This window comes from Eutrema salsugineum, unplaced genomic scaffold, assembly GCF_000478725.1.
Source record: "Eutrema salsugineum unplaced genomic scaffold, Eutsalg1_0 scaffold_6, whole genome shotgun sequence".
Classification (NCBI taxonomy): domain Eukaryota; kingdom Viridiplantae; phylum Streptophyta; class Magnoliopsida; order Brassicales; family Brassicaceae; genus Eutrema; species Eutrema salsugineum.
This window is the reverse complement of record NW_006256547.1, coordinates 6,983,721-7,001,341: the sequence shown is the minus strand read 5'-3', so window position 1 is coordinate 7,001,341 and position 17,621 is coordinate 6,983,721. Positions and strand designations below refer to the sequence as shown.

The window sequence follows — 17,621 nt, the reverse complement described above, 5'->3', positions numbered from 1 at the left end:
GGATATGTATCCGAGAAATATATTGATATAGGAGAATGGTGAACTAAGGTAAACATTTGATAAACATTTGTAAAGTGGGAGATTCTTTGTGGATTTTCAGGATCAATCTCACAATAGATCTAATTTCGTCGAAAATATTCATTAGCAAGATCGATAAGAAGAAAAAAAAAAACCAACAACAAAAGTACCTTTATAAACAAAACCACGTTTAGGAAAAAAAAAAGTGAAATATTACAATTCAAAATACGGAAAAATTAATTTGCGTCACAACTTTTTGGGTTTTGGCCCTCTTGTAATCAGGAAGCTGACATAGGCGATTGCAATCCTTTCTCTTTTTTCCCCCTAGATGTTTTTCTTCTTCCTCGAGTCCAATTGCTGTTATAACTCTCATAACCTCCTTAGCAATTTCCTTGACAAAATCGGCTTCAGAGCTGTCATATATAAAAAAGTATATAATTCATAAAACATCCATCAGAAGTTTGAAGGAAAAGAATAACAAGGAATGTGATTAAGAAGTAAGTACCTCATGTCTTTGAGCGACAAACCCATCTTGTCTTCCTTCCAATTCTTGATCTCATCTCCACTAGAAGCTCTCGCGAGCTTCCAGAAGTTGTCACCAAACTCACCCGTCTGTCTTCTCACGTCTCTTGCTCTCACCTTGTAAAAGATTGGAATGACTTGCAGCTTTTCTTTATCCGCAAATTTCTTCATCTTCACTAACTCATCCATACACCAGCTCGACTCCGCATACCTATAAGACGAGATTGATTACGATTCTTGAATCTTATAGTTCATCAAAAGCGTGAAAGAACACTATTATACAATAATGCAAACCTGGTAGAGAAGATGGCCAGTGCGATCCTAGACTCCTTAAGCCTAACAAAGAGATTTTTGAGGTCTTTACCCCTCATCTCGTATTTGTCTACGAAGATGCTGATCCCGTGTCTCTCGAAGGCATCAATGAGGTGGCTTACGAAGTTGTAACGCAGTTGGTCTCCTCGGTAGTTCAAGAACACTTGATGTGTTATCTTCGGGGAGAGAGGTAATTAACATGCATGAACCTTCGAAACTGTTTTTGAGTGAATCGGTGAAAATGTAAGTGGAAATGTTGGGAATGCTGATAAAGGATAGTATATAAATTCTAAATTTCTGATTCCATTCACGTTACAGAGGTTTGACAGTAAAAGCACATCCAATTTTTTTTTTTAATTGTATTGAAAAGTCTTCCGTGGAACGAAATATTAATCATCCCATGTACACCAGTGTATAACACGCATCTCCCAACATAATCTTAATCCACATTGATTTTCTTTTCCGTAAACTATCAATTTTTGGAAAAGACATTCTTATTTAAAAAATGTCTTTTCATAAATAAAAAAAAACAACCAAATCTTAAAACATCATACGAAATCTCTCATAAAACCAGCCCACTAAATAAGATTTAAGGAAAAAAATTGTTCTTTGCATAATAAGGAAGTAAAACCAAGGAGCAAGACAAATTTGAGCAGCTACTCGAGATCTCTCCATCCGAACGTGAAGAAAACGGCAAAAAAAAGGGTGAGTAATGACTTTGCTCGATGAGAAGATTATCTCTACCCATCAAAACATTATAAACACATTTAACACATCAGCTTAGACACTAGCAATCATATAACACATATATCATTATTTTTGCCTGTTTTGCAAGACAGTCGTATATCGTTACGTTCATCCATCCTCGTGATTTAATTTCCCAAAATATCAAACCTTTTAAACAAATTGTACTAGCATCCTAACTAGTATAATATTAAGCATGGCACCGACTTGATCATAAAACTCAAGTGTTCTGTGTTCATGAATTTGAACCTCTTGCAACAAGATTTTTGATGTTCTTGTTTTTATACCTCGACTAAATTGTTCCAGAAAACAGAATTACCCAAAAAATTATCTAATTCCATTAATGCATTATTAGTTTCATACAAACCATGCGTTTCTGTTTAACAAGTGCATATTCCTTCCATACAATAAGGCCCTGGTGTTGCATCGCAACGAACAACCTTCATACAATATTCCGTTGTGTCACACGGCCACCCTATACACTCTCCTTTTCCTCCTTTTCCATGAGGACACCATATGAATTCGCAATCACTTTTCGATCCGCATAATGGTGGCAAATTGAGAGGTCTCTCTGCATTTGATACATTCGCTACAAGCAACATGACTGCACCTACATGTTTATCAGTGATAAGATTTCATAACCATATGGAAAGATGTTTTGTAGTTAGTTTAGTTTTCAGATTTACGCAAATAGAGTTATAAAGACGAAAAAAAACTCACAAGATAGCGTAAAGGAGAGGAGGAAAACGGATGTTGCTCTTGATGCCATTGTTTTTAAATTAGTAGGAGAAATTGACTTAAATTTTTTTGAATATTGTTTTTGAGTTTTTAATATAATGCTTATATAGTTGTTTGACTGTTTCAACATTTATTGTGGTCTTTGAAAATATTCCATTGTTTTCTACTTTTCTCATTGCTTATTAGGTAACGAGCTCTATAAAAACACATTGCATTTAATGGAATTTCCTTTACCTTTTGTTGGTGGTGTACTCCGCACCCCCGGTTTAGTCCGGTATGAACCGAGATCGGCTCAATTGATCCCGATTTACGATGATTCATATCTGAAAGACATTTGACCCATTAACTGATTTACAATGTCGGTTTTTATATCCGGACATTCGCGGAATATTTCTTAATCTTATCTGCAAAAAGGAAATATTCTTAAAATATAATTTCCTGAGAAAAATGGAAGTTATTCTTATCTACTCCGAGAAATAAGGAAGTATGCATTATCAAGTCAAGAAGAAAAAGGAAAATCGACCGACTTCAACCTCTATAAATAAAGAGCTCCTCGTTCATTCAAGGGGGGGATTCACAATTCTGCAGAAAACCTAGAACACATCTTTTTCTTATTCTCTCTGTAATATGAACTACGAATGGCTTGATCCCTCTTTTGGGTACGTAGGCAGCTCATATCGAGTTCAGCTATAACTTTAATAAAATTTCTAATCTTGTGTGATACTCGGTATCAACAATTGGCACGCCAGGTAGGGGATCGAAGATTCTAAACAAAAAAAAACGTTGGCAGTATCTCCGACTTATAATCTCGTCAAAATCATGTCGTCCTCTTCAAGATGTTCTCCATTCAAAATACAAGACATGATGTTTAGCTTTACTCCATAAAGAAGAAACAAGGGAATAAGGAGCCTTTGGGTTTTTCATAGCCGTACAATATAGCAGGCTTAGCAGACACTATGACAACAAAAAGTAGAGGACTTCACAAAAGTCGAAATCAACCTACATAATCGATGTTTCCATTCTCCAATCACAACCATGGGTCTTCGACAATACCACCGAGAACGTCTTCATCACAAAAGCTAAGTTTCATGTTTAATTATTTACTTAGGGTTTTGGTATATTATTGGTTTACAATAAACCAACTGGTTTAATTTAATGTTGAACCATATCAAATTATATGGTCTCTTTACCAGTCTTTTCTTCCATGGACAGGAGAAACATGTTTTTTTCAACTTTTTAGAATTCGAGAGACCGGTGTAGACTACTCCGCCATGTCTTCCAAAATTTCGCCAAACCAACGAGAGCTCTGCTACTCTAGATCTTCAATTCCAAGCTCTTAATAAACTGTGAATCCGACGACCTCATACAGCGTTCTATGGAGTCCTTTGCTGAAATATCACAAGGTTTCCAATGCAATGAAGAAGAAGAGATACAAAAATCTAGTGGAAGAGGTCGTTCACAATTCACAAAGAAGTCCTTAACAACTACTTCTCTAACAAAAGGAAGAAGATCGTTCACAAGGGCTTCGACCATAAAAGATTCAAAGCCAGATTTCAAATCTCTACCAAAGCTATCACCCAGATTATGTCAACAAGTCAGTTCATCTCTTGCGAACTTTGCTCGAGTTCGTCGGCTCTGCTTGAGCTCGTCAGCTTGGCATTTGATAAACGAGCTCTATCTCAGTTCATCAATCTTCAACATCTTCTCCAAACAGCCCGAAACACGAACTCCTTCCTCATTTGTCAACTCACACGATCTGACTTTCCGACTAAGAAACCAAAGAGAAGACTAATTCAAGATTCAAGAGCCCGAGAACATAACGCCACCGTCAATGCTAAACGCTAATGAAGAATCCCGGCTCCGAGCTCCGATTTTCTAAAACTTCAACTAAGCTTATCAAACACAAGCTCCGAGCACTTACGCTTCTCTGACTCTTTGATTCAGTCTAAACCGAGCTCCGTGTTTACTATCCACTGCACAGACGAGTTCTCAAATCTGCATGGCTTGTCTTTCTTTAAAAAAAAAGAAAGAAAGGAGGAGTAGGGGCAAGGAGACAGCTCACTACCATCTGGGACGAATTTTTTTCACGAGGACGAAGCAAAACTCATTCCTTCTTCAATGAAGATTTGATGACTCTGATGAATATTCCACCATTACTGATTCTCTGCCATCTCGGATCTTTAATGGAGTTCATGAAACTTAAATCTCACGACCGAGTTAAATCTAATGCCAAGGTTCTATGCAAAAGAGATTTAAGCACAATCACGGTGAATTACTGTCCACATCACGTCAATCTCCGACCTGACCTTCACATCACGTCGCTCTCCGATCTCCAAGCTCTAAACACATCTCCTCAACCTCATGACTTCATCAAGGCATCGACCTACACAATTTGAGTTCCTCAAACACTGAAAAAGATTGATGGCAACATGAGATAATTTCTGTGAACAGAACGAGAAGTTTCAAACCAAAGGCAAAGCCGAGAGAAAAGCAGAAAGTACAAAAAAAAAAAGGAAGAAGAAGATCCAATCCACCGATAATTACGATCCACTTGAATCAAGGAAGCAGCCAAGCTCGTTTGTAAAAAACAAAACAAAAAAGAGGAGGGAGTAGGGGCTAGGAGGCACCTCACACTGAGACCAATCATTCGTCGCCACCACCGCTCGAGCTTCCAGGAGCTCCGACTTCGCCACCGCTACTCACCGCCGCACCTGCACCAAAACCAAATCGTGTTGCAGAGAAATCAGATCTCATTTCTATTGGGCTTAATTAGGTTTCTGGCCCATAAGAATTCATGAGAGTTAAGGCCCATATTATGGCCCAAGATGATGTGAAGACTTTGGCCCATTCCTCACCATTCTCCACAATCCCCTCATGATCCTTCCTCAACGGTGAACCTGAAACACAGCTCTGATCAATTCAACATTTTAAATCCGGTGAATCTCCGACCAAATCTGCAGCTTCCAACGAACCGCCACTTTTCCGACCTTAGTTGTCTCCATCTTTTACCCATCGCTTGCAAAGAATCTCCACGACCTTCTCCGCTTCCTTGCTTCAGTAACCATGGCGAGAAAGGCAGGCGCAGCTTTCCCTCTCGGATTTCCCAAATCCATCTCCCACACCATCTTCACTTTGGATGATATCCTCATGATGCCTTCTCAACGGAGATTCCTTACAGCTGAGCTGGACTTCTACATATGCTTAATCTGGCTCGATCTCAACAATAATATCTTCAATGGAACAATTCTAGCGGCTATGTTCAAGTTCGGGAACGTCGTCAAAGACTTCAGCTTTTGACATTATCTTGTCGATCTCATCAACTTCACAGTACTGTACCTTGCGTGAGACCTGTGAAAATCATAAAGCCTCGCAATTGACATCGTCTCCACCGAGCTCAACATTAAAGCACCTCCAACAAAAAGCTAAGTCATCTTCTTTACTAAGTACTATGATCCAAAATCTCTAAGAGGATAGATATCTTCACAATTTTTATCAACACATCATAGGATTTATAAAAAGAAATGGCTCCGGCTAGGACGTTTCAACAGCACAAAAGCAACGACATATTATCAAAAGCTCCAGCTTGTCAAAACCATCCCAGATAAACACTCCTCAGTGTCCAATTTCACTAACTAGACCGAGTCAAATTCAAGGTTTTAGTTCGCCTACCAAACTAAACCAGATGTTTCAAAGCAACAACACAACATGGAAATACTAAGCTCGGGATTGAAAACAAAGAGGAAGGAAAAGTTACCGATCTTGTTCCCGCTAGTATCCAAATTTACTAGTTCGTCAAACCGAGCTCCCCCAACTCCATTAGTTCGTCAAACCGAACTCCTCGAAACCAGGTATCATCAATCGAGATCTTTGTTTTATTCAATAATATTCTCCATTCTCTCACAGGGTCTGTCCCTTAAAACCGAGCTACGGTTCGCAAAAGAAAAGAAAAAGATAAAAAAAAAAGAGACGCTTTTCCGAAGCTCCATAGACGATCTCCGTGCTCACACTTGCTATTGATACATTTCATCAGCCTCAGTCCCTTAGTTTCTTTATATATGCTTCAAGCTCGTCAAGTTCTATATCAGAAAGTTGAGATTTCATTTCAGTTTGAGGTTTCTCCGGAATTTCAGTTCAGCCTTTCAGTTTCGATTCAAAGCTTCAGTCAGCTCGGTTTTAAGTTATGATTTCAGCTCGGCTCAGACTTTAAGTTCGTCGAATTCAAATCTCTGTTTTAGTTCGTCGAATTCAGTTCATCAATTCAATTCAATCAGTTTGGTTCGGTTTTATCGTCAACTTGAGTTCGCCAAATTCATCAGAGTTTCATTTTTGATTCAGACTCAGTTCGGCTCAGAATTTCAGCTTCAGGTCATCAACTTCCGTTCGTCAATCTCAGAATTTCAGTTTTGAATCAGAATTTGAGTTTGGTTAAAAAATTCAGCTTGGTTCAGAATTTTATTTCCACTCAGATTTTCGCTCAGAATTTTAGATCATCAGATTCAGCCTTTATTCAGAGTTTCAGTTTGTCACTTTCAACCCGTTAGTTTGAATTTTCAAACCGTTTATCAGCAACACACCCTCTTCTACCGAGCTACACTACGCTCATCTACTAAAGTTTTTTCAAGCTCGTCAACCGAACTCCTCAGAAATACAGGGTATGTCCCTCCAAGCCGAACTAACATGTTTGCAGTTCCAACCGAACTCATCGGTATTATATCGACTTCCTAGCCAGTTGTTCGATAGCATTTCTCAACAATGCAACCTAAAAAGCCGAGATCCGTCTCGCTAACACCCACATAGTGTCGTGGTAAACTCCACATCATTAAGCCGGGGCCAGTCCCGCACATTAATATTCCTAAGTCACCGAGAACAATAAGCCGAGCCCATCTCGCACACTCTGATTGGACTTAGGAAACCTTGAGTCTGTATCGTGTGTTTACAAGAGATCGAACTTCACTCTTCCAGCACGAGAAAGCTCACTTGGGTCCCCAAGGCCGAGTTCATTTAACTCGCACAAATTAAGCCGAACACCTTAGATTCGCACCGTAAGCCGAGTTCACAACACTCACAAATGTAAGCCGAGTTATCGCAATTCGCAATAGTTTGAGTTGAAACTCTTATAAGCCGAGCTAACAGCCTCACAAGTCTCCAATCTCAATTCATACCGGACTAAAAATACTCATGAAATCCGCTGAACTCTTACACATACTCTTTCGCCGGACTGAGGGGGGGCTTACTGTTGGTGGTGTACTCCGCACCTCCGGTTTAGTCCGGTATGAACCGAGATCGGCCCAATTGATCCCGATTTACGATGGTTCATATCTGAAAGACATTCGACCCATTAACTGATTTACAATGTCGGTTTTTATATCCGGACATTCGCGGAATATTTCCTAATTTTATCTGCAAAAAGGAAATATTCTTAAAATATAATTCCCTGAGAAAAACGGAAGTTATTCTTATCTACTCCGAGAAATAAAGAAATATGCATTATCAAGTTAAGAAGGAAAAGGAAAATCGACCGACTTCAACCTCTATAAATAAAGAGCTCCTCGTTCATTCAAGGGGGGATTCACAACTCTGCAGAAAACCTATAACACATCTTTTTCTTATTCTCTGTGTAATATGAACTATGAATGACTTGATCCCTCTTTTGGGTACATAGGCAGCTCATATCGAATTCAGTTATAACTTATAAAATCTCTAAATTCTTTGTGTGATACTCAGTATCAACACCTTCTATGTCATTCATATACGATTTTCTTTCCTTAATTTCTTTCATTTCGAAATTAAATTAAAAAAGAATACCAAACAAGATAATATCTAATTGGTAAATCACTAAACTGACTAGAAGTACAGTCAAACTAATTATGGTTTGGTCAAAGATTCATTTCCTTGAATATTATCATTTATCAATATATTGTGTGGCGTTACTTATTTTAAAATAATCAAAACAAATATGAAAGTTGAAGAAAACTTAAGATCTAATTTGAACAATTGAACTGTGGAAAATACTTCAAATACACATCAATCTATACTATTAAAAAAATGCATTTTATTATTTGCATCCAAACATTTTAGCTTTTTTTTAAAGATCTGTTTAGTAACCATTTTAAAAATATCCCAATTTGTTGTAATATTAATTAAAATAATGATATTTATATCGAATTCCGAAGGAAACCTCGTATCTGGAAGTTGGCTGTAATGCGGATAATTAATACCATATTGTATTTGTATGTATACCTACATGGCCTATATCCTCTTTTTTCTTCTTCTTCATCACCTCTGTCTCTAGATCACTGATATACATAACAAAGGGTATGACACTAAATCCTGTTTTAGATGTTACCTTGACTGTTCGGTAAATTGTGATCTTGGCTCCTCTGTTTCAAGTGCAATAGCTTTTATGCGTTTGACATTCAGAAAAAGAAAAGAAAAACATAATGTTCTAATATTTCGCACAACATTCAGTCCACAATATCATTCAAAACTAACATAGAATAATAACTTTATAGCAAAAAAACATATAACATCAAACATATAAAGTGTGTCTCACTCACTGATCTAGCTATCTTTCTTTGATTTTCATTTATATTCTTACATACACGTGAAAAAAAAGATATGTCTGTATACTAATCACACAACAAAATAGCTAGCAAATGTCTTCACTTCATATCTAATATACAAATATACTCGTATGCGTCACACGATTCGAACCACTCTAACTCTGCGTCTTGATGATAACAGCTCGTTCAATCTCCCAGTTTCTAGCATAAGTTCTTTTATTTTCTACATATCGCGAAATCCCAATTCAATATCATAATTTTTCAGTTTTTCCAAAATCAAAACAAAAACAAAAACTGAAAAGTAGCTTTAGAAAAACCTGATCTTTCTCTCTGAGCAGAAGAACCAGAAATCTCAGCTTCTCTTCCTGTAATCGTGTCCACCATCTCACAAGCTTCACATAAACAATGCTCGAGACCAAGGACAAGCCACAAATGAGGGTAAATGACCATAAGACCCTTCTACGAGTCATGTAATTACAACGCGCCCTCTCGACGGCTTGGAAGAAGAACACTGAGTGCTTGATCACTCGCTTCTTGGCAATCTCGATGACGCGCCATAGCAGCGAGGGATTTACTATAGTATTGAAGGATTATGCTATATTGATATTTACTTTTTTCGTCATCTGAATTTCATTAAAAACTCTTAAAACAGGGAAAGGACAAAACAAAGTCTCTAAATCAGAGAAATAAAACAGAGTCTGATAGAATTGACTACGATTATCTCTGTAATTGCTAGTATATTGAATGTGAATAGAATACAAGATATCTCCTCTCCTGTATCAGAATCCGTTAGATCTCATAACGACCATAACAGAATTCCTGTAGCTCATATCGCCACTCTACACACAATTCAACATAATCTCTATAGTCAACATAACTCTTTATTTATACTATATGTGTTCACACTATACTCTAAGTGTTCACACTATTCCTTCTCTCAACTTCCTCCACGTGTCCTTTTAGCCACTTCAGCTCTTCTCTTCTTTCTCCATCTTCTTCTCACGTCGAACGTATACTCTGAAGGGCTTATCAGAGTCATCTGAATTTCACATTCGCATGTGCAACCTTTCTCCTCTTTTTCCGAAAATGATTATCTTCTTCCTCGATTCCAATTGCTGCTATAACTCTTTGAATCTTTTCAACAATTTCTTTGACAAAATCAGCTTCAGAGCTGTCATAATAGTGTACTTTTTTTCATTAAATGTCCTTGAAATGATTTTGGAGGAAAAGAGCAAGAGTGGAATGTGATTGGAAAGTACCTATTGTCTTTCAGCGGCAAACCCATCTTGTCGGAGATACATTCCAACGCTTCTTTCCATTTCTTGATCTGATCTCCACTAGAAGCTCTTGCGAGCGTCCAAAAGTGTTCACCAAACACACCCGTTTGTTCTCTCACGTCTTGTGCCTCCACCTTGTAAAAGATTGGAATGACTTGAAGCTTTTCTTTATCCGCAAGCTTCTTCATGTTCACCAACTCATCCATACACCAGCTCGACTCAGCATACCTATAATCAACTTATTCAATGTTGATGATCTTGAATCTCCTGGTTCATTGAAGAAATATGAAATAATACTAGACAAACCTGGTAGAAAATATTGCAAGCGCAATCCTCGACTGTTGGATCCTTACAAAGAGGTTTTTGAGTTCTTTGCCTCTCAGCTCGTATTCGTCTACGAAGAAGTCGATTCCATGCCTTTCAAAGGCATCAATGAGATGACTCAGGAAGCTTGAACGGAGTTCCTCTCCCCGATAGTTCAAGAACACTTGATAACGGGACTCTGTGGAAGATAACATTTTTGTCGTTCATCGATAGGTACAATGGCGGAGGGGTCGCTTTTTTTTTATCTATTGAATATTTGATTGCAGGTTATGCTATTTGTAGGCATCGGATGTTAAAAGATGGGCGTTTTCAACGTTCAAAATTTAAAACGTTGACTAGTTAAAGGTCCGGGTAGGATATAGGTGGCATTTCAAACTTTAAACTTGAACCACTTGTCAAATATTCATTGGTTATATGTTTTTTTTTTAATTTTTTCGAAATGCTATCTCTCCTCTTTCCCTTACAAGTGGACTGCACTCTCTCTCTTTCTATTTTAATTAATTAACTAAACTAATAAAAAAAATGTTAAGGACGTTTTTATAAGGTCCACCAATAGAGCTGCTCTAACACCCATCTCCCCACATAATCTTAATCCACATTGACTTTCTTTTCCCTAAACTATCATTTTTGGAAAAGACATTCTTCTTTAAAAGAGGTCTTTTCATTAAAAAATAAAAAAAAAACAACCAAATCCTAAAACATCATAAGAAATCTCTCATAAAACCCACTAAATAAGATTTAAGGAAAAAATTGTTCTTTGCATAATAACTTAATAAGGAAGTAAAACCAAGGAGCAAGACAAAGTTGAGCAGCTACCGAGATCTCTCCATCCGAACGTAAAGAAAACGGCAAAAAAAAGGGTGAGTAATGACTTTGCTCGGTGAGTAATCACATCATGATTGTTTACCAAAATAGCCCAACTTAATAAACAATCATGATGTGATGGTAACTTATACGTAAATGGCTTTTTTATTTATTTATGTGTTTTAATTTTTTAGAGCCGTCTTTTATCCGCTGCCTGAAAAAAAGCCATCTTTTATCAAATCCATATAGGACCAAATCAGTCATGATGGAGACGGATCAAACCGGCTAATTCAATCCATTTTCCTATGTATGTAACGTTAAAATAAGAATGGAAAGTGACGTAGAAAAGGAGAGAGGGCCATGGAAAGGAGAAGAGGGCCATGGAAAGGAGAAGAGGGCCAAAAGAAAGATGATACTTCAAATTTAAATAATTGAATAGTGATATTTTATATTTGGAGATGTTTTATAGAGTAAGAAATAGAGTTTCTCTATATATAGAGAAAAAATAGCATTTCTCTATTTTAGAAGCAAAAATAGAGTTAGGTTGGAGATGATTTTCCTCTAAAATAGCATTTAGAGTCAAAAATAAAAGTGGGTTAGAGATGCCCTAAATGTTCCAGAAAACAGAATTACCCAAAAAATTATCTAATTCCATTAATGCATTATAAGTTTCATACAAACCATGCTTTAACAAGTGCATATTCCTTCCATACAATAAGGCCCTGGTGTTGCATCGCAACGAACAATCTTCATACAATATTCCGTTGTGTCACACGGCCACCCTATACATTCTCCTTTTCCTCCTTTTCCATGAGGACACCATATGAATTCGCAATCACTTTTCGATCCGCATAATGGTGGCAAATTGAGAGGTATCTCTGCATTTGATACATTCGCTACAAGCAACATGACTGCACCTACATGTTTATCATTGATAAGATTTCATAACCATATGTAAACATGTTTCGCAGTTGGTGTAGTTTTCAGATTTACGTAATTACATAGAGCTATAAAGACGAAAAAAAAACTCACAAGATAGCGTAAAAGAGAGGAGGAGAACGGATGTTGCTCTTGATGCCATTGTTTTTTAGATTAGTAAGAGAAATTGACTTAAATTTTTTTGAATATTGTTTTGAGTTTTTAATATAATGATTATATAGTTTGTTTGATTATTTGAACATTTATTGTGGTCTTTGAAAATATTCCATTGTTTTCTCATTGCTTATTAGGTAACCAGCTCTATAGAAACACATTGCATTTAATGGAATTTCCCTTACCTTCTATGTCATTCATATACGATTTTCTTTCCTTAATCTCTTTCATTTCGAAATTAAATTAAAAAAGAATACCAAACAAGATCATATCATGTTGGTAAATCACTAAACTGACTAGAAGTACAGTCAAATTAATTATGGCTTGGTCAAAGATTCATTTCCTTGAATATTATCAATATATTGTGTGGCGTTACTTATTTTAAAATAATCAAAACAAATATGAAAGTTGATAGAAAACTTAAGATCTACTTTGAGCAGTTGAACTGTGGAATACTTCAAATACACATCAATCTATACTATTAGAAAGAAAAAATTGCATTTTAATATCTGCATCCAAACACTTTAGCTTTTTTTAAAAGATCTGTTTAGTAACCATTTTAAAAACATCCCAATTTGTTGTAATATTCATTAAAATAATGCATTTTATCTTATATATATATATATATCTAAGTATCTGTACAACTAGAATCAACGTTCAAACTTTAAACGTTGACTAGTTAAAGGTCCGGGTAGGAGTCTAGGTGACAGCAAAGATTCATTTCCTTCTTGTTTTCAAACGGCTGTGTCCGTATCATATACTCCTATGGGAGGGGGAGGAGTCCGGCCTTCCTTTTGTTTGTTGTATTGAAAAGGTTATGTGGTTTATTGAATTTCACAGAGTTAGATATTTTAGATTTAAAATATATACAATTTTAAACTACGCGTAGTGACGGCCACATATATATATATATATATATATATATATATATATATTTAAACGACGGGTTCGTCTCAAACATATTTTTATATATAACTTTTTTATTTATAAGTTGATCTCTCAGTTATTATATATGTTGTCATTTAATTATTAAACAAACTATGTTGATACTTTTTACTCATAAATTTTATTATAAATAATAAAGCTAGTTATTTAAATTATAGAAAATTTTAAAAATAACCATAACATATATATAAATAGAAAATACAATAACAAATTAATTATAAATTAAAAATACTTATAAATAGAATAATATAATAAAAAATTAACTTTAAACTTAAAAATACATAAAAATAGATAAAACACAATAACAAATTAGCAATTTGGTACACCACTTCCGGATATACCTAATTGATTAATATATTGTTCAAATGAAGTAAGTGGAGGAATAACATTTTTAATTTTATTGAATATAATCAATAAAATAAAGTTATTGGGTTTAGATTGTCTTTAATCTTATTTTAAAGAGGTGTTTTCGTAAAAAAAAAACAACCAAATCTTAAAACATCATACGAAATCTCTCATAAAACCCACTAAATAAGATTTAAGGAAAAAATTGTTCTTGGCATCTATTATATTAAAACAGAAGCACTTTTAGTGTTTGCATCCAAACACTCCTAATGTTTTTAAGAAATAATTTATATTTAATTCCAAAAATTATTTAAAATTTAAATTTTTTTTGAGATTTCCTTAAATATAGATAATTAAGATTTGATTTGATTTGATTTGATTTAAAATAATAAATCAGATATTAATTTAGATTTGATTTAAATATTTTAATTTAAATAATTTCTTTATTATTAAAAAAACTTTATCAAAAATACCAATATTTTTTTGAAAAAAAATAATTCACATATAGAAAATAATGGTCATATTTAAAATATAAAATATTTATGATGATGTAAATGATATGATATTTATGTTGATTATATAAAACATTTATGATTATGTTTTATATATAAATTAACGATAAAATAATGGATAAGAGTCAAATATATAATTTAAATATTAAAACAAATTTTTAATAAACCATAGAACTAAAAATATATATAAAAACCGGGTTAAAAATATTTTGGTAGCTAAAATTACTAATTTTGAATCATAATGTATACCAAAAATATATTTTTTTTATAAAAAATAAAAAACAGAAATAAATTAAAAATTATTGTATACACTTATTATAGATTAAATTTTAGAAAACTATATAAGATATTCTATGCTAAATAAAATACCGTTAATACATTTTAAATTTTTAATAAATTTTTATATTATATAGTAATATGAACAGATAAGTTAGAATTATGCTTTTATAATCATAGTTTTATTTAGATTAATATGAACATACGTGTTAAAATTATATTTTTATAATTATAATTATCTTTAATAGTATAAAAGAATTAAATTAAAAAAAGTAAAGTATATCTAAAAACAAAAAAAAATATTTTTCATTTATTAGAAAAATATATCTACAAACTAATTATATCTAAACTCAAAAAACATAAATTATATTATAAAATTCGCTAAACAAGAGAAACAATTCTCGTGCGAACTAGTAATAACTTAATAAGGATGTAAAAGCAAGGAGCAAGACAAATTTGAGCAGCTACTCGAGATCTCTCCATCCTGACGTGAAGAAAACGGCAAAAAAAAGGGTGAGTAATGACTTTGCTCGATGAGAAGATTATTTCTGCCCATCAAAACATTATATACACATTTAACACATCAGCTTAGACACTAGCAATCATATAACACATTTATCATTATTTTTGCCTGTGTTGCAAGACAGTCGTATATCGTTACGTTCATCCATCCTTGTTATAAAATTTCTCAAAATATCAAATCTTTAAACAAATTGTACTAGCATCCTGACTAGTATAATACTAAGCATGGCACCGACTTGACCATAAAAACTCAAGTGTTCTGTGTTCATAAATTTGAACCTCTTGCAACAAGATTTTTGATGTTCTTGTTTTTATACATCGACTAAATTGTTCCAGAAAACAGAATTACCCAAAAAATTATGTTATTCCATTAATAGAAGTTTCATACAAACCATGCGTTTCTGTTTAACAAGTGCATATTCCTTCCATACAATAAGGCCCTGGTGTTGCATCGCAACGAACAACCTTCATACAATATTCCGTTGTGTCACACGGCCACCCTATACATTCTCCTTTTCCTCCTTTTCCATGAGGACACCATATGAATTCGCAATCACTTTTCGATCCGCATAATGGTGGCAAATTGAGAGGACTCTCTGCATTTGACACATTCGCTACAAGCAACATGAGTGCACCTATATGTTTATCAATGATAAGATTTCATAACCAAATGTAAACATGTTTCGCAGTTGGTGTAGTTTTCAGATTTACGTAATTACATAGAATTATAAAGACGAAAAAAAACTCACAAGATAGCGTAAAAGAGAGGAGGAGAACGGATGTTGCTCTTGATGCCATTGTTTTTTAGATTAGTAGGAGAAATTGACTTAAGTTTTTTGAATATTGTTTTGAGTTTTTAATATAATGATTATATAGTTTGTTTGATTATTTGAACATTTATTGTGGTCTTTGAAAATATTCCATTGTTTTCTCATTGCTTATTAGGTAACCAGCTGACCAGCTCTATAGAAACACATTGCATTTAATAGTATTTCGCTAACCTTGCCATTCATATAAGATTTCTTTCCTTAATCTCTTTCGTTTCGAAATTAAATTAAAAAAGAATACCAAACAAGGTCATATCATATTGGTAAATCACTAAACTGAGTATAAGTACAGTCAAACTAATTATGGCCTGGTCAAAGATCCATTTCCTTGAATATTATCAATTTATTGTGTGGCGTTACTTATTTTAAAATAATCAAAAAAATATGAAAGTTGAAGAAATACCTTTTTTTCATCGTCACATCTGTCTCTAGATCACTGATATACATAACAAAGGGTATGACACTAAATCCTGTTTTAGATGTTACCTTGACTGTTCGGTAGGTTGTGATCTTGGCTCCTCTGTTTCAAGTGCAATAGCTTTTATGCGTTTGACATTCACAAAAAAAAAAAGAAAAACATAATGTTCTAATATTTCGCACAACATTCAAAACTAACATAGAATAATTACTTTATAGCAAAAAAACATATAACATCAAAACTTAAAGTGTGTCTCACTCTATCTTTCTTTAATTTTCATATATATAATTCTTACATACACGTGAAAATACATATGTATGTATACTAATCACACAACAAATAGCAAATGATCTTCACTTCATATCCAATATACAAATATACTCGTATGCGTCACACGATTCGAACCACTCTAACTCTGCGTCTTGATGATAACAGCTCGTTCAATCTCCCAGTTTCTAGCATAAGTTCCTTTATTTTCTACACATCGCAGAATCCCAATTCAATATCAGAATTTTTAAGTTTTTCAAAAATTAAAGCAAAAAAAAAAAAAAAAACTGTAAAAGTTAGTTTAGACAAACCTGATCTTTCTCTCTGAGCAGAAGAACCAGAAATCTCAGCTTCTCTTCCTGTAATCGTGTCCACCATCTCACAAGCTTCACATAAACAATGCTCGAGACTAAGGACAAACCACAAATGAGTGTAAATGACCATAAGACCCTTCTACGAGTCACGTAATTACAACGCGCCCTCTCGACGCTTTGGAAGTCCTTGATCACTCGCTTCTTGGCAATCTCGATGATGCGCCATAGCAGCGAGGGATTTACGGCGGAGGAGGATGATTCTCCTTCTTCTTCTCCGACGATGGGAACGACAGCATCTTCTTCACCATCGTCTTCTGGCGGATAGTGGCTTGGTTGTAATAAAGGTGAGTTCTGATGGGTAGATGCGTCAACTGGTGAGCTTGTGGGTGAGGTTCGTATCACTACCCATTCACTGAATTCTTCTTCTTCTTGCTCTGTCTCTTCGTTCTTCATTAATCTTTGGATAATGTTCTGCTTTTTTTTGTGTGTTGTTTATTTTGTGTGTTGTTTTGAGTATATATGATGTCATTTTAAAGATTTTGTTATCGTTTTTTAAAAAAAAAAAATAATCTAGTAACGATATTTTCTGATAGTTGTGAACAAAATATCTGACAGAGCCGATAATGATTGGTCTCTAATATTTCTTATTTTCAAATACTATTTGGAAACTGTTAAAAGTTTATGTGGTTTCAATTAATAGCAGTGCACGACAGCAGAATCTCATATGTTTTCCTTGATTCAGACTATAGTTGGATTTGATCAGCTTAAGTGAGAGAATTAACGAATGTGTAAAAAAGTCCA

General features: G+C 34.4%; 5 protein-coding genes across 5 annotated transcripts; all 5 read right to left on the bottom strand.

The window, feature by feature from the left end:
• Window positions 1–238: 238 nt before the first annotated feature.
• LOC18011538 (TIR domain-containing protein) lies at window positions 239–2,365 on the bottom strand. Its single transcript, XM_006395658.2, has 5 exons — window positions 2,317–2,365; window positions 2,037–2,206; window positions 835–1,028; window positions 524–751; window positions 239–431 (listed from the first exon to the last, which is right to left on the bottom strand). Exons 1-5 carry the CDS (start codon window positions 2,363–2,365, stop codon window positions 239–241), a joined length of 834 nt encoding a protein of 277 aa, XP_006395720.2.
• Window positions 2,366–9,019: 6,654 nt separating this feature from the next.
• On the bottom strand, window positions 9,020–9,936 carry LOC18013015. Its single transcript, XM_006395656.2, has 3 exons — window positions 9,840–9,936; window positions 9,215–9,471; window positions 9,020–9,120 (listed from the first exon to the last, which is right to left on the bottom strand). Exons 1-3 carry the CDS (start codon window positions 9,934–9,936, stop codon window positions 9,034–9,036), a joined length of 441 nt encoding a protein of 146 aa, XP_006395718.2. The 3' UTR covers window positions 9,020–9,033.
• On the bottom strand, window positions 9,933–10,692 carry LOC18012731 (protein PHLOEM PROTEIN 2-LIKE A5). Its single transcript, XM_006395655.2, has 3 exons — window positions 10,481–10,692; window positions 10,157–10,402; window positions 9,933–10,068 (listed from the first exon to the last, which is right to left on the bottom strand). Exons 1-3 carry the CDS (start codon window positions 10,690–10,692, stop codon window positions 9,933–9,935), a joined length of 594 nt encoding a protein of 197 aa, XP_006395717.2.
• A 4,707-nt stretch (window positions 10,693–15,399) lies between these two features.
• Window positions 15,400–15,792, bottom strand: LOC18012481 (defensin-like protein 292). Its single transcript, XM_006395653.1, has 2 exons — window positions 15,744–15,792; window positions 15,400–15,629 (listed from the first exon to the last, which is right to left on the bottom strand). The coding sequence occupies exons 1-2, from the start codon at window positions 15,790–15,792 to the stop codon at window positions 15,400–15,402; spliced, it is 279 nt and encodes a 92-aa protein (XP_006395715.1).
• Window positions 15,793–16,438: 646 nt separating this feature from the next.
• LOC18012480 lies at window positions 16,439–17,313 on the bottom strand. The gene is made up of 2 exons (XM_006395652.2): window positions 16,818–17,313; window positions 16,439–16,716 (listed from the first exon to the last, which is right to left on the bottom strand). The coding sequence occupies exons 1-2, from the start codon at window positions 17,271–17,273 to the stop codon at window positions 16,630–16,632; spliced, it is 543 nt and encodes a 180-aa protein (XP_006395714.1). The 5' UTR covers window positions 17,274–17,313; the 3' UTR covers window positions 16,439–16,629.
• Between the last annotated feature and the right edge of the window lie 308 nt (window positions 17,314–17,621).

Excerpts from the sequence above, each read along its gene's own strand:
- LOC18011538 (XM_006395658.2), bottom strand. The coding sequence starts at position 2,365 with ATGGCATCAAGAGCAACATCCGTTTTCCTCCTCTCCTTTACGCTATCT. Across the intron at positions 2,207-2,316 it reads CCTCTCCTTTACGCTATCTT|GTGCAGTCATGTTGCTTGTA; the intron begins GTGAGTTTTTTT and ends ATAAACATGTAG. Across the intron at positions 752-834 it reads CTGGCCATCTTCTCTACCAG|GTATGCGGAGTCGAGCTGGT; the intron begins GTTTGCATTATT and ends CTCGTCTTATAG.
- LOC18013015 (XM_006395656.2), bottom strand. The coding sequence starts at position 9,936 with ATGACTCTGATAAGCCCTTCAGAGTATACGTTCGACGTGAGAAGAAGA. Across the intron at positions 9,472-9,839 it reads TAAAAGGACACGTGGAGGAA|TAAATCCCTCGCTGCTATGG; the intron begins GTTGAGAGAAGG and ends TCAATACTATAG. Across the intron at positions 9,121-9,214 it reads TGCTCAGAGAGAAAGATCAG|AAAATAAAAGAACTTATGCT; the intron begins GTTTTTCTAAAG and ends CGCGATATGTAG.
- LOC18012731 (XM_006395655.2), bottom strand. The coding sequence starts at position 10,692 with ATGTTATCTTCCACAGAGTCCCGTTATCAAGTGTTCTTGAACTATCGG. Across the intron at positions 10,403-10,480 it reads CTTGCAATATTTTCTACCAG|GTATGCTGAGTCGAGCTGGT; the intron begins GTTTGTCTAGTA and ends AGTTGATTATAG. Across the intron at positions 10,069-10,156 it reads TTGCCGCTGAAAGACAATAG|CTCTGAAGCTGATTTTGTCA; the intron begins GTACTTTCCAAT and ends CTATTATGACAG.
- LOC18012481 (XM_006395653.1), bottom strand. The coding sequence starts at position 15,792 with ATGGCATCAAGAGCAACATCCGTTCTCCTCCTCTCTTTTACGCTATCT. Across the intron at positions 15,630-15,743 it reads CCTCTCTTTTACGCTATCTT|GTGCACTCATGTTGCTTGTA; the intron begins GTGAGTTTTTTT and ends ATAAACATATAG.
- LOC18012480 (XM_006395652.2), bottom strand. The coding sequence starts at position 17,273 with ATGAAGAACGAAGAGACAGAGCAAGAAGAAGAAGAATTCAGTGAATGG. Across the intron at positions 16,717-16,817 it reads TGCTCAGAGAGAAAGATCAG|AAAATAAAGGAACTTATGCT; the intron begins GTTTGTCTAAAC and ends TGCGATGTGTAG.